The sequence below is a fragment of the Marmota flaviventris genome, chromosome 1, assembly GCF_047511675.1.
Source record: "Marmota flaviventris isolate mMarFla1 chromosome 1, mMarFla1.hap1, whole genome shotgun sequence".
NCBI classification, from domain to species: Eukaryota; Metazoa; Chordata; class Mammalia; order Rodentia; family Sciuridae; genus Marmota; species Marmota flaviventris.
In genome coordinates this window covers 105000299-105016545 of record NC_092498.1, presented here as the reverse complement: position 1 = coordinate 105016545, position 16247 = coordinate 105000299, and the positions used below count along the sequence as shown (strand labels likewise).

General features: G+C 37.2%; 1 protein-coding gene across 1 annotated transcript in view; it reads left to right on the top strand.

The window, feature by feature from the left end:
* Positions 1-16247, top strand: part of Pkd1l1 (polycystin 1 like 1, transient receptor potential channel interacting) — a 145503-nt gene that overhangs the window by 60676 nt on the left and 68580 nt on the right. The window contains exons 24-27 of the mRNA XM_071608980.1: positions 1607-1718; positions 8775-8970; positions 9732-9788; positions 14503-14715. Coding sequence (XP_071465081.1) covers positions 1607-1718; positions 8775-8970; positions 9732-9788; positions 14503-14715 — 578 coding nt within the window. The remainder of the gene's footprint in view (positions 1-1606; positions 1719-8774; positions 8971-9731; positions 9789-14502; positions 14716-16247) is intronic.

Sequence of the window (16247 nt, the reverse complement as noted above, 5' to 3'; positions counted from 1 at the left end):
ATATTCATGATTATCATAATCAATTCCTATGAATATCTGCATTCAATATTAGATACATAATTAGATACAAAATTAGATACATAATGCATACCTTATTATGTTCCATCTTTTGCACAAATTAATATGGCACCTACTAAGTGTGTAAAATTGAACAATCTTACCCAAAGCCTACTTTTTTCTCTCATATTCTGTATCATGATTCGTAGGACCAACATTTTATGCAGTGGGGGATTTATAATATTGGAGCTTTGCCAGGCACTATAGTGCACACTTATAATCCCAGTAGCTCAGGAGGCTGAGACAGAAGGATCACAAGTTCAAAGCCAGCCTCAGCAACTTAGGGAAACCCTAAACACTCAGTGAGACCCTGTCTCTAAATAAAATACACACAAAAAAAGGCTGAGGATATGGTTGAGTGGTTAAGTGCCCCCCTGAGTTCAATCCTTGGTACCAAAAGAACCCAAAAAACAAAATTGGAGCTTCTAGGGGCCCACACAATATTTACTGACTCAGAAATATTACTGGGGAAAAGGCAGAACCTAGAATTTACTTGTAGACAAGCTTTCCAGTGATGCAGGTGTCTGGGACCACATCTTGAGAAGAAATGACCTCTAAAATTAAGTTCCCAAACCCTTAGCATTGGGATTCAAATTGAAGATGTTATGAAGACACCAGGGTGCATAGATCAACACACCATGTATCTTCCTGTATAAGTCACACATCTGCACCTATGACCCTCACCACTTGATAATCACCCATACTCTGAGCTCATCTGCAGGTCTCCTCAGCATACCTGGAGCTGTTACCACATGGAGGGATTCCTAAGACCCAGCAGAGCCATTTCCTGCCACATTCCTATGTCTTCATGCAAACTTCCTTCAGTTAGACTTTGTCTTCACCTTTCTTCTAGACCTGTTAGATCTATACACGTCATTTAGGAACTGATTAAAATATTACCCCAGCCCTTGATGGACCATCAGGGAGACTATATTTCACTCTGTGAGCTCCCCGTGGCCCTGGCATTCACCCTGTTTCAGCACTCCTCACGTTGCTAGTGGACAGGATTACTTGTAGGGCACAGACAATCCTTTTTGGCCATAACCTCCTATCCTGCCACAGGCTCACCTTTTGTGGGTCAAATGAGTGAATGGGGGAGCACGTGAATAAATGAGTCATTCCCTGACACCCACAGCATACAATGGTGCCTTCTGCCTACCAACTCTCCGTGACACTGCTTGTCTTCCCTGTCTGATTGGCACTCAGTGCCTTGTACTGATGCTCAGATTTTTATGTTAGGGTGTGAGATCTTCCCAGAAGTGGAGAACCTGAAGTACCACTCCCATGCCTTGCCTTATTGTAGTAGCCCTTGAAGCAACCGTCATCATTCCATCATATGGATCTGCTCAAAGGAGATTCTATTTGCTGGTTTGTTGGTAACCACAGTGTAAGCACCTTGAGAGGGCAAACAGCCTGCAATTTCCTCTCATCCTGCGCTTTGCCAGGACTAAGCTCATCCACCTGGTGCTGCTCAGTTGCTGTCAGGGTGTGAAGAGGCATCTCTGTAGCCACCTATTCAGGATGACCCTCCTGTCATGTTCTCTCATAGTCATGGTTTCTACTGAGATCACAGACAGCAAAGGCTCCAAGGCACTGGCGTGCTCTGTGGCGGTGACCGTGCTGCCCCGTTTCCATGGGAAAGACTGCCTCAGCGAGGACCTGTGAGTACCACACCAGACATCCGAAGCAGTGTCCATATTTCCTCAGGGGGCAGCAGCAAGGCAGAGTGGCAGGAACTGATTTCAGGATGGGCAAAAGGAGAAGTTGGGGTTCTGTCACTATAGTCCTGTTGACTCACCTTTCTGTGGCATCTGTGCCAGTGCTTCAGAACCCATGACACACTTTTTGCTTTCTTTAGAACTGTTTTATGAAGGTATCATTTACCTGTTATATAGTTTACTCACTAAAGGTGTGCGATTCCTTGGTTCTTAGTACTCTTACAGAATTGTACAATCTTCAGCACAATCTAGTTTTAGACAATTTTCATGACCATAAAATGTATTTATTATAATGTGCTCATTAGTTGCCACTCCTGTACCCACACCACTATCTTTAGTTTCCTCCTCCCAGCCCCAGCCCCAGCCCCAAGTAGTCACTAATTTTACATCATGTCTACCAATTTGCCTATTCTTGGAATTTCAATGGGATGATATGAAATGTGATTTTTAATAACTGTTTTTCTTCATGAATGTTTCTGAGTTTTATCTATATGTATCATATATTAGTACCTCGTTCCTTTTTATTTTTGAATATTTTTTATTGTATAGATATATCACATTTTGGTTTTTTAATTTTTAAATTAATGGACATGTGGGGTTTTTTCCCACACTTTGGTTCTATAACAAACCATTCTGTTCTAGGCATTCTTGTGTGAGATTTTGTGTGCAGGGATGCTGTCAGTTCTCTTGAGTAGGTAACTGGAAGTGGAACTACTGGTAACTCTGATAACCATGCATAACTTCTGGTAACACTGACAACCATGATAAATCTAGTTTTAGCATTTGGAATAATGCCAAAATGTTTTCCAAAATGGCTGTACCCTTTTGTATTCCCACCAACACTGGATGAGGGTACATCTTAACAAACACTGGTTGTTGTCTGCTTTTTGATTATGGCTATTCTAATGAGTGTCATTGAAGTTTGGATTTTCATTTCCCTATGCTCTATGATGCTGAGCATCTTTTCATGTGCTTTGGGTATCTTCCTTCTAGATATTTATTCATCCACTTTGCCCATTTTTTATTTGAATTATTTTTGTTCTTATGATTAATTTATGGGAGTTTTTTTGTAGGCATTGCATACAAATTCCTTTAAAGATATGATCTACAAATGTATTCTCTCAGTCTCTTTTCATTTCACTTTCTTGATTATCCATTGAAGAATAAAAGTTTTTGAAGACCCTACTTAATTTTGAGTAGCCCAATTTAATTATCTTCTCTTTTATTCCTTGTGTTTTTTATGTCAATCTATGAAATTACTGCCTAGTGAAATAATACAAAGACTTACATCTGTATTTTTTCTTAAGAGTTTTTGTATTTTTAGGTCTTACATTTAAGTTTATGATCCACTTAGAGTAAATTTGTGTGTGTATGTGTATATATGTGTGTGTGAGTTTGTGTGTGTGTGTGTGTGTGTGTGTGTGTGTGTGTGTGTGTGTGTAGGGCTCCACCTGCATTCTTTAGCATATGAATATCCAAACTTCTAAGCACAGGTTGTTGAAAACTGTTTCCTCCACAGAATTGTCTTTGGCTTTCTGTCAAAAATCAACACCACATGTTGGGGTTTATTTCTGGATTCTTCATTCTGTTCAATTTTCTAGATATCTCTTTTACACCAATGCTATGCTTTTTGATTACTGTAGTTTTGTAGTAAACTACAGTAACTGAGAAGCCTGAACCAAATTTTGTTATTTCTTCATAAGATTTGGCTGTCCCAAATTCCTTGAAGTTCCACATGACTTTTTAGAAGCATCTTGTTAGTTTCTGCAGAAGCAAAACAGAGCATAGGTGCCACAGTGACTGGTGTTGGCCACCCTCTCTCTTGCTCCAACTTAGCCTGCCCTTCCTAATACTGTGGGCTAGGGCTACCAACACCTATGAAGGTGTTAAAAAACAAAACAAAGCAAAAGCTAACTAGGATTTTCATAGGGATTTTCTAGAATATATAGATCAGTTTCAGAAGTATCACTATCTTAACATTAAGTCTTCCAATTCATGGACATGGGATGTCTCCTATTTTTTAGACCTTTAATTTCTTTCAACAATGTTTCATAGTTTTCAGTAGGCACATCTTGTATTTCTTTTTTTTTTTTAGTTTATTTATGAGTATTTCACTATTATTGATGTCATTATAAGTGGAATTATTTTCTTAGTTACATTTTTGAATTTTTATTGTAGTAGATAGATAAATAATTGATTTTGCATATTGATCATGTATCCATATAACCCTGCTAAATATGTTTATTTCAGTAGTTTTTTTAGCACTTCCTCTGGGGCTTTCCATATATAAGATTGTTTCATCTATAAATAGAGACTGCAACACTGTGATCTTTCCAGTCTGATGCCTTTTATTCCTTTTTTATTGCCTGATCAGTTCTTGCTAGAACCTCCAGTTTAATGATTAGGGGGAAGTATTTAGTGTTTCACCTTGTGTTTAGTATGGTGTTAGCTATTAGTTTTTCGTAGGTGTTTGTTATTGGGTTGAAGACGTTCCCATCTATTTCTAGCTTATTGGGCGTTTTTAATCGTGAAAGTATGTTGAATTTTTTCAAATGCTCTTGCTAGGCCTATTGATGTGATTATATGGTTTTGGTCCTTTATTCTAATTAACAAGTTGATAAGGTTTGGATACTTGGGTTCATGCTGACACTTTATTTCCAGTGTAACAGTATCAAGGTTGGGGGGCGGGTAGGGGGCTTTGGCCATCATGAATGGGATTAGTACCCTTTTAAAAGGGCTGGAATGACCCATCTAGGCCCTTGTTGCCCTTGCATCTTCCACATGAGAATGCAGTGTTCTCGCTCTCTTGAGGAAGCAACAGGGTGCCATCTTGGAAGCAGAGAGCATCCCTTACCAGACACTCATCCTGTCAGTACACTGATTCTGAACTTCCCAATCTCCAGAACTGTGAGAAATAAATTTCTGTTCTTCCTATTTCATCCAGTTTCAAGACTTTTGGGGGTTGGGGCTGGGGCTCAGTGGCAGAGCGCTTGCCTTACACATGTGAGGCATTGGGTTCGATCCTCAGCACCACATTAAAAAAATAAAGAAAGAAAGATTTGTGTCCATCTATAACTAAAAAATATTTTTAAAAAAGAATTTTGTCATAACTTCCCAAACAGATAAGACACAAGTTATTTATATATGATCATTTTTCACATGTTGAATCACTTTTACATTTCAGGAATATATCCCATTGGTCCTAGCATATAATTCTCTTTCTGTGTGGGTGGATTTGGTTTTGCTAATATTATACTTCGGAGTTTTGTGTCTACATTCATAAGCATTATTGGCTGGTAGTTTTCTTTTAGCTTTGCCTTTGTCTGGTTTTAGTGTCAGGGTAATACTGCCCTCAGTCTATTTACAAGTGTTCTTTTGTATTATTTGGAACATTTTGTGAGGATGAGTATCAATTCTTCTGTGAAAATTTGATAAAAATTATGAGTGAAATTATCTACATCTGTATTTTCTTTTTGGAAAGTTTTAAAATTACTAATGTAGTCTCATAGTTTTAGTCATTTGTTTCTTTCTAGAAATTTTCTCATCTATATTCTGTAATCTTTTGGTACACAGGATTTTTTAAAAGAATAGAATTGCATTGTAGTCCTTTTTATCTCTATATGGTCAGTAGTGATATTCATTTTATTCATTATTTTAATAATTTCATTATTTTCATTTTGTGTCTTTGTCAGTCTAGCTAAAGATTTGTCAGCTTGGATGATGTTTTCAAAGAACTACTTAGGGTTTCTGATTTTTTTTTTTCAATTTCATTCATTCCTGAACTAATCTTTAACATTCCTTTTCTTCTGCTTGTCTGGGTTTAGTTTGCTTTTCTTTTTCTTGTTCTCTATATAGGCTAATTATTTGATATCTTCTTTCAGACATTTGTAGCTATAAATTTCACCCCAAGCACTACTTTAACTGTATCCCAGGTACTTTCCTTCATTAATTTCAAAGTGTTTTGTCATTTTCCTTTCTGCTGCTTCTTGAACCATTGGTTCTTTATGAATACGTCATTTAATTTTCACATATTCATGAATTTGCCAAATTTCTTTTTGTCTTTGATTTTTAATTTAATTCCATCATGGTCAGAGGATGTACTTTGTATCATTACAATAATTTAAATTTTATTGAGTTTTTTAATGGCCTACATATATGGTATATTCCCCCAAAAAATCCTTTACTTGAGAAGAATGTGTATTCCACTTTTGGGGGTTAAAATGTTCTGTGGATATCTGTTTGGCCTATTTCCTTCATGTTATTGTTTTACTCTTACAAAGCTTTATTGATTTTCTTCCTTGTTTTTCTACCCATTATTGACAGTATAATTTATTTTTTTTTTCCTTTCCCTGTAGGTCTGTTGGTTTTTGCTTCATGTGTACAGCATCTGTTGTTAGGTCCCTATATATTTATAATTTCTTTTATCTTCCTAATATTTTATCATTGGGAAATGTTCTTTATCACTAATACTTGTTTTTGTCTTAATTTATTTTTAGTCTGATATAAATATAACCTTTCTAGGTGCCTTATAGTATCTATTTGTACTTATGTCTTTTTCAGTCTACATTTATCCTTTAGTTGGATCTTATTTTCATAGCCAGTCTTTTATTCCCTATCTTTTGTCTGGATTGTGTGACACATTCACAGTTTTTTGCTATTATTAGAATCATTGAATGTAGAGTGTACTATTTTACTTTTGTTTTCTACATGTCCCATGATTATTTTGTTCCTCTCTTCTTCCTTTATCACCTCCTTTTTTCTTAAAAGAATATTTTGTATTTTACCATTTTAATTCCCTTAATGATTTTTTACAAATATTTGTTGTAGATGGACACAATACCTTTATTTTATTAATTAATTGCTATGTGGTGCTGAGGATCGAACCCAGTGCCTCATACATGCTAAGCAAGCCATGTGCTCTACCACTAAGCCACAACCCCAGCCCTCCCTTAATGATTTTTAAGTATATTTTTCAGATACTTGTTTTGTTGTTGCTCTAGAGCTTACAATTTACATCTTAGCTTATTAGAAACTTCTACAAACTAATATTAAATTGCTTCCAGTTAGATATAGAAACTTACACCTATATAGCTCCATTTTCTCTTATTTTTGTGAAGTTATTATTATGTAAACAACTTATATTATGCTATAATACAATGTTATGATTATTCTTTTATATAATCTATTTTTAGAGAAACTAGAAAAGAAAAAAGGGTACAATCTATTTTAATAAGTGTTTTTAAAGTATATTAATCTTCTTATTAGTTGTCTTCGAGTATCCCTGTAAGTTCAAGTTGCCATTTAGTGTCACTTCACTATTCAATATAGCTTCATCCCCACCCCCATTCTTAATGTTGTTATTGTTATTTTACCTTTCTCTGCATTATGGGCCCAACAATAACATTTTATAGATATTATCTCATGCAATGGCTTTTAAAATAAGTTAAGAATGAAAAATGTGATTTATGGATTTAATGATGTCCAGCATTTTCATGAGTCTGTTCATTTTTTTCCAACTGTTTTATTTCTGTGGCTCATGGTCTTTATTGTTCTATTCTCAAATTTGCAAATTCGTTCTTTTCTCAAATCTACTTTAGAAGCTTTCTAGTGAATTTTTCATTTTGATTATTGTACATGCAACTCTAAAATTTCCATTTGGTTCTTTCTATATCATAAATGTATTGTTTTATCTCTTTATTAATGTTCTCTGTTTAATTATTTATTGTTATGCCTTTCTTTAATTTTTTTTGGGGGGTGGGTACCAAGGATTGAACTCAGGGGCACTCGACCACTGAATCACATCCCCTGCCCTATTTTATATTTTATTTAGAGACAGGGTGTCACTGAGTTGCTTAGGGCTTTACTAAATTGCTGAAGCAGGCTTTGGACTCATGATCCTCCTGCCTGGCTCTTTAATTTTTAAAATATGGTCTTCTTTAGTTCTTTGAACATATTTATAAAAGCTGCTTTGAAGTCTTTGCTAAGTCCAACTTTCAGGTCTTCCCAAAGACAATTTCTATTGTTTGCTTATCTTTCATGTGTTTTGGCTATACTTTAAGTGTCTTTGGGTATCTCATAATTTTTCATTGAGAATTGGACATTTTAGATAAATATATCATGATCACTGTGGGTATTGACCCATTCCTTTTCCCTGGGCTTGTTTTTGTTTGTTTGGCTTGTTTATTGACTTAGCAAGACTACTACTGTAAAGTGTATTTCCCTCTTTGTGTAGCCCATGGTGTTTCTGCTCAGATTTATTTGTGTGTTTTTATCTTTAGTCTGGATTCCTACAGTCTTGGTCTCCATTAATTAGTCATTGCTCCATTGGTCAAATGTGTGCTTAAGCATACATGCTAAGTGTTCACACAACATTTTTTAATAAATTGGAATTTCTATTTTACACATTTGGAAACTGAGGCTCATTTATTCCGGAAAATGTTGCTCTGAAAGTGATACAACAAAGAAATTGCAGGGCAAGGGCTGGAACTGACCATTGACCTTGTACACTAGACTATTTTCAGGGCTTCGTGTTGTCTTTCCAAGTGCAAATAACTGAAATATACCATTTTTAAATAAGTAAACTAATACCCAGTTGTTGAAATCTGAAGTCATTAACTTGTAATTTTACCGGAAACCACAAGTACAGTATGCATATCCACTCCGTCATGCATCTGAGCATTAATTACCAACTCTGAATTATTAGGATGCTGTGAAACTTCATCCAGCTCTAGCCTCTGTGGTATCTCTGGACTACATTTCCTCACCTGACATGATGTTTCCATATCAGTACCTGTGTGACTTCTTGAGCCCTTTTCAGTTCAAACCAAAGGGTTTTATGGGAGTTTGACAGGATGTCTTGTCTCTGCACAGACCAATTCTCCTTTGTGTCATACTCTTTCTTTCGGGAATCACCCAAGACTAAATTCCATTCCACCCTTAGTCGGCAAGATGAATAGTTTTACAATGTGTCTGATCATGATAGCTCTGTGTTTTCTTCAGATATAATTCCAGTCTGAAAAACCTGTCCACCCTCCAGCTGATGGGGAGTTACATGGAAATGAAGAACTATGTCACCATGATCACTGGGATCCTGAGTCGTTTGGTTAAGGAGAACAGAAATGCATCCTGTGGTCAATGGTCACAAATACAGGATGCATTGATTTCTTCTGTGTGCAAATTAGCTTTTGCAGATCAGGTATGGCCTAGAGCATGGTGAGGGCAGGGTCTGTAAACTTGTGTCAGGTAGTGGGTTCATGGCTGTTTGACTCCCAGGAAGTAGTCATACTGATGAAACACAAGCAAGAAAGGTGACCAGATAGGCAGCCAGCTTGGCTCCCATACATGGGTTTGGTCTCTCTTGCCTTCTGACATGTCTTATAAATGAACACTGCAAGTCAATCATCATAATAGATAATTCCTCTAGTGTAAGTTAAAATTCTGTAAATCCAATCTTATTTTATCTTGTTGACTATAATATCCTTGATAGTCATTATTTTATGCAACTTCTTATGAAATGATGATATAATCAAAGGTTACCATCTTTGTTCACATTTCTGCACCTCTGTCTTATAATGGGCACTAGAGATCATTCACATCTACAAAAAAACTATCTTGTTTCATTGTAAGATTATTCACTTGAACTACTGTTTTTCTTCCTTTATCATTCTCTCTGAACTTTTCTCAAAGTTTCAATTAGTTCTGTCCCTTAATTTCCTTCTCTTTCATGTCAGTTTCTTGATGGGATATGTGAGACTGGCCAGAGGTACATAGGAAGAGGCATGTTAGACCGAAAAGAAAACTCAAACCGGGGTCCTGGTCTTACTGGAGAAGGGCTGGCTCCAAGTCATCTTAGTTGAAAGCATAAATTCTGCTCTACTTTTACATAAGCAGGCTGGAACTGAACTAATACACTAATTTCTTCTTTGTTTGTTTGTTGTTTATTTGATTTTGCTGCAGGAAGAAATAATTCATTCTGTTCTTATGTTGAGAAATCTTATAAGCTTCTCTAATAAGGTAAGTGCTATTTCTTTCCATGTTTTATTTTCCTGGTTTTTTTTTTTTTTTGCATAATTATGAGGCCATGATCATTTTTTTTAATGTTTTGGTACTGGAGATTGAACCCAGGAATGCTGTACTGCTCAGATACATCCCCAACTTTTATTTTTTAGTTTGAGTGACCACAAACTTGCAATCCTCCTGCCTCAGCCTTCTGAGCCTCTGATATTGCCAGCCTGTGCCATGTTGCCCCGCCATTATCAGTTCTTGAAAAATATTCTGTTTAGAGTTATATTTTGACACTTAGATTAGAAACATGACTTTCTCCTAAGAATTCATGTGAATGGGATTGTGCATCTCCAATCATAGCTGAATAATTTCTTTATTTCTATAGAAATTTGGAAACCCAAAGTAGAAATGATTAAACATAAGAGCTATCGATGCTAGGAATCATTTGGTGAAAGAGACATTATTTATTATTAATGCATGTTTTGGATTTTCCTATCTCCCTGCATTCTTTTTTTTCTTCTTCAAATCTCTGATGCTCTGCTGTGCCCCCTTCAACAGATGTTCTAATTCTGCCACACTTTAGAGAGCCCATGGGAGTCTCTCATTGCCACCAGTCTGCAAGATGGGTGAAACCACACCCACCTCCCACACTCAGTCACCATAGCAATGATTCCCTACTTCCAGCAAGCATCCGTCCCTCATTTTATGTTCAGAACCCCATTCAGGACCACCTCATAGTGCCTTATTTCAGCCTGGATGACAAATGCTTCTTATGGTCAAGCTGAGTGCCTACTGCTGGTGGTCCAGTCTGAGTGCCTACTGCTGGCGGTCCTGCCTCCCTCCCATTTTGCATTTTTGGGATTTTTCACCTTGGGTTAAGCTTTCCCTTTGTGGCTTTTTTCCATTTCTCCCTCTGCCAAATGATACCCAACATGCTTAATAATCTTTTTTTTTTTAATCACTGTCTTCTATCTGGTCCCTCATTTCTATGCACCTCTTTATAGCACAGCATTCAGAAAGTGAGTTCTGAGCTTGCTGTGGCCTATACTAGCTGTCAGTCCTGCATTTTTAAACTGTCAAATTTGAGCTTCCATCTTCTTATCAACACTTTAGTGCTTTCATCAAAGTCATTGGGGATCCTCTCGCTGCCAAGTTCACTAGACACTTCTCCTCTCCCTCAGAGGACATTCTGTGGGGGTCTTGCCTTTCATTGGGACTCACTTCTCTTGGTTTCATGACACATGTTTTCTTGATTGGCCACAATTGCCACCAGTCTGCAAGATGGGTGAAATCACACCCACCTCCCACACTCAGTCACCATAGCAATGATTCCCTACCTCCAGCAAGCATCCATCCCTCGTTTTATGTTTAGAACATAGTAGGATGACCCTATCCCCTTCCCTACCCATCCATGTTGATGTGGTCAGTGGTTCAGGGTTCTGGCTCAGGACTACTAGACTTCTCTGTCCACATCTTCTGTCTGGGTGCTCTCATCTAGTCCTTTAACCCTAGATGGAGATGATAATTACTCCACATCTTATGTCTTCTAACCACACTTTCTCAAGTGCTCCAGTCCCATGCATATAACTACCCACCTCACATTTCCATGAAGGAAAACACTGTGCTCATGCCCAACATGACAAGGTGGAGCTCCCCTGATCCACTCCTCACCTCACCCTCCCCAGCTCTGGACAAGGTAGCACTATACACCTGAACTGCTGTGAAAACCCCAGTGTCACCTCAGTATCCTCCCTTTTCCTCATCCAATAACTTACAATTGAGTCTTGTTAGTTCCTCTTCAAAAACATAGCCAGACTCTTCCTGCCTCTTCCATCTCTACTGCCCACCTCTCTAACCTAAGGTCAGAGCCTGTTTCCCCCAGGCTAAGCATCTCTCTCACTGTTCTCTCTGCCTCCTCTCTTGCCACCTTATAACGAATGTCATAGAGCAGCCAGAGGATCATTGTGCAAGCCTGACCCAGTTGATGCCACTCTCCTGCTGAACACTCTTCCAAGGCTTCTCATAGCACGTTGGCTCCTCCTTACCTGTCACTTCTCCTCTCATGTTCTTTCTGTTCTCCCACGATCCTGGAGACTTGTTCTGGCTCAGAGTCAGGATGGTAATCCCTCTTACTGCCATGCCGACTCCTTTGTTCATCAAATAGCTGAAACCTTTCCTTTGACTCTCAGCTCAAATATAACTTCCTCAAGAGGGTCATCCTTCACCTTCTTTTCTTGTTACTTGGGTTATCTCCTTCAGTATTTTTACAGTCAACATCCATCTCACTTCTTTATTACCCCTCTTTCCTCAGTGGAAAACTTCCATTGTAAACTCCACAATGGCAGGAACACAGTTGTGAAATGAATAAATAAATAAGTCATAATAGGATGGCCCTATCCCCTTCCCTACCCCTCTTGCTCATCTCATCCTCCTCATCTTAAATTGCTCTACTACAAGCATCACCATTCTGGGAAGGAAGGCTGGGTTCCCTTGGCAAAGACCCTCCTCTCTTCTGACAGGCTGTCTTCCTAAGGCATATCTGGCCTATCTCCTGTTTACTGTAAAATAGATGGTTCCTGGTCCTCTGAGGATAAAATTTAATCCTTCTGCATATCGTTTAAGTACTCTACCTGGTTTCAACTCACTCTGCACCTCATATTCAATATCTCCTGATGTAACCACCTTTCACCTTCAATCTCTCTTGATTTTCCTAATGTCCTTGAAATAATACGTTTTTTCTTAACACAGAAAATGTTATTTCCTATCCTGGGAAATTATTACTTTCTCTTGAAGGCTAGATTCAAATGCCACAATCTCCACGAAATCTTCAGAGCTCCAAAAGCAGGTTTCATTTTATTCTAATAAATTTTGCACATGACTTTATTATAGCACTGTAACACTTGATTTGTAATATTTATTTATTTATTTATTTTGGTACATCTGTCTTATGACTTGACTAAGCCTCCTAAGACACAAACTGAATTAGTTGAAGTAATGTCAGCTGCTATAACAAATAACCCTGACATCTCAGTAACAGAATACATAGAAGTTTATTCACTCACACATGTTCAGTGTTCAATAGGTATTCAGTACGGGTCTTTCCCATGAGGATTCAGTGGCTCCAGCTCTTTTCCTCTTGTGCTCCAAATATCCCAATATTTCCCCAGTCAAGGAAATAGAAAGTGGAGAAGGTCTACCATTTGTGGATAATGATGTCCTGGAAGTGGGAATGCCTCATTCCATTCACATTCTTTTGGTGAGCAATGGTCACACAGCCTCACCTGAACTCCAGGAACCTGGGACATGGAATTACTGTCCAGCTATGACCCTGCACAGAGCTCACAAGGATGAATCTGGTGGAGATCAAACCACCTCTGCCACAATCCCTCTCTCTTATGTCTCTGAACACTACAGTCTGTTGCAAGCAGTTTTGGGCTTTAAGTGATAAATAAAATTGAACATGATTGACATTTCTAAAGTAACTATTTCTGAAATTTTTGGTTTAAAAGTGGGAAGTGTGAAATTGGGCATAATATGTTCTCTGAGGCATTTTTTGAATTTCTGATGAAAGATGATTTATATTTTAAGTCCTATTTTGATGGTAAGTAACCTTTTGGGTGGGGCCCTTATTAAGTAGTTTAAATATACTTCCAAACTACTTTAATTTTATTGTTGTTAGGAGAATTTGATTTTAAAAGGTATTTTTAAGCTGCATTTTAGTTAAATAAGTATGACTATAAAAAAATAGAATGGTAATTTCATATCATTGTACACACATTTGTTTATCAACTTCTGGGAGCTGCTAAGGAACAAAAAAGAAAAGACATAGTCCTTATCTTTTAGGCATTAATGAACGAAATTAAACGTGGAAACATATACTTCAATAAATATGCTGAGTCCCATGCATAAGATAACCACAGAATTCTGCAGAAATAGGTAACGGTGAAGCTAACTCCAGTACACATTTAGAGTTGGTTTCAAAATATAAGTAGGAAAAACTGAACCAGCTTTTAGAGAGTTCTTACCTATCAGCAAAACATGTTAAAGTATTCATGGGTAAACATATGTGAGATTTACTTTTAAATATTTGTAAAAAAAAAAAAAACTGAGTAAGGAATAAAAGAAAAAATATTGCCAGTGAAGGATAATTTTTGAAGGTGGGTGACAGGTGACTGTATGACTCTACTATTCATTCTCTCAACCTTTGTGTATATTTGAAAATGGTCCATAGTCACAGTTTAGAAAGAGAGAGACAGAAAAGTGGGATTTTTGCTGGGTAACAAGAGGTTAAAAGTATTGCAGATAGGAGGACTTATATATTTCATAAGGTGCTAGGAGAAAGCCTTCATTATTTGGGAGAAATTAAGAGTTTAGCATGACTCAACATAGAACATATGTGGGTGATAGGAAAAGAGAAGAGGTTGGGACCATTTTGTGAAAGGATTTGTGAGCGAATTTTAGGGTTCAACCTAAGTAACATTTTAAAGCATAAAGGTCTGTAAAGAACAATTTGATTTCCTTGGTCATTTTGTGTGTGAAAAACTAAATGACAGAGAACAAACTGTTATTAAGGAAGCTGACCAGTAGAGATGAAATGTGAACTTAATTCAGTTCTTCTGACCCCAAGTTCAATAATTTTAATTCTCGATAATAATGAAAGAGGCAGAAGCATATGTATCGTATGCTTGGAAAGATTTTATTTACATCTCTTCTTTCCATGAAGTTAAGCTTTTTGAGTGCAATGCACATTCTCAAGTACACGCGGTCACTCCTTGCTCAAGGACAGCTCTTGGGAAGGTTTGTGGTTGACAGACAACTCAGGCTAGAACTTATCCTTCTCATCTCTGGAGTCTGGGAAGCCTCTGCACAGGAAAAATTTAGAAATGAGAACTATCTACAAGAAGAAGGAATGAAGATTATCTCAGATGTATTACTGGTAAGTTAGATTTATTTTTCCTCCACTCATCTGCTGTCATATATAACAAATTAGAATAAATTAAAAAAAAGAAAGAATGCTAAGAGAAACATAATGGGTTGGTATGTTATCAGTAGAAGAATTTAATTATTTAGAAATTAAAAATGCAAATGTTTTAATTTAACAATAAAACATTTTATAATGTCAAAACCAAACAACAATAGAAACAGCTTCTGGGCTGAGAATGTAGCTCACTGGTAGGGCACCAACAAACAACAACAGTGAAGCAGCTGTTCCTCTCTCCCAGATTTAACCTGCATTTGTAATTGCTTCTCACAATTGAAAGTAGAATCGTTTTCTGAAGAATTGTGATTACAATTCTAGGTGGTAGATTGATGTTTGGAAAAATTTTTTTTTAAAGGCGATGATTGCATTTTTTTAAACTTTATTTTATTTATTTATTTTTTTGTGGTACTGAGGATCAAATCCATTGCCTCGAAATGCTAGGCAAGCGCTCTACCGCTGAGCCACAATACCAGTCCAAATTTTTTATTTTGAATTTTAAGAGTTTTGTGGTACTTCTGTAATGTTCCCAATGTTTGATAATTTACATTTGGAATACTTGGAAAGATTTTGGACTTAGAAACATCATTCCTTGGGGTACCTTCAATTTTTTTGAGGAATGATATGAAGTAATGCAAACAATTATATGCATTAACTTAAAAAGTAGCCCTGCTGATCTATAACTGCTTTTAAAAATTCCACAGTTCATTTCACTTATTTCTGCCTCAGGAGCTTTGGAAAATTATAAAAGACAGTTTGTTTCATCTTATGAAATGGCCAGTGCTTTCAGGAAGGAGTGAGTTAGTGAATGGGGCTTTGGTCTCTCTTCTCCTACAATCTATCATCCCTGTCACCCAGGTCTCCTTGTTTATGTAATTGGTAACTGCTGGAATTACTTAGGAAATTATACAGTAAATAAATACTCTACTTGAATCTGCTAATAATTGTCATTACACATTAGCATGCTGTGTCACAGCTTTTTATCACTGTGACCAAAATACCTGGCAAGAACAACATAAGGGAGGAAAAGTTTATTTGGGGCTCATGTTTCAGAGGTTTAGTCCCTGGCCATCTGACTCTATTGCTTTGGACCTGAGTGAGGCAGAACATCATGCGGAAGGGCATGGCAGAGGAAAGCTGCTCAGCTCATAGCAGCAGAGAAGCAGAAAGAGAGTCAGGAACAAAATATACTCTGAGGTCATATCCCCAGTGGCCCATTTCCTCCAGCCTCATCCCACCTGCCTACAGTTTCCACCCAGTAGTTCATTCAAATTATTAATCCAGTTGATGTATTAATCAACTGATATGATTACAGCTCTCATAATCCAATCTTCACTGGATTATTGCTATGTTGTATAACACATGAGCTCTTTGGGGAACACTTGTAGATCCAAACCACAACACATATTTAAAAATGGGTAATAAGTCCTAGGGCCCTATGGTCAGGTTAACTATCAAGTCTCCAGGTTTTAAAAATGATCATGTAATAT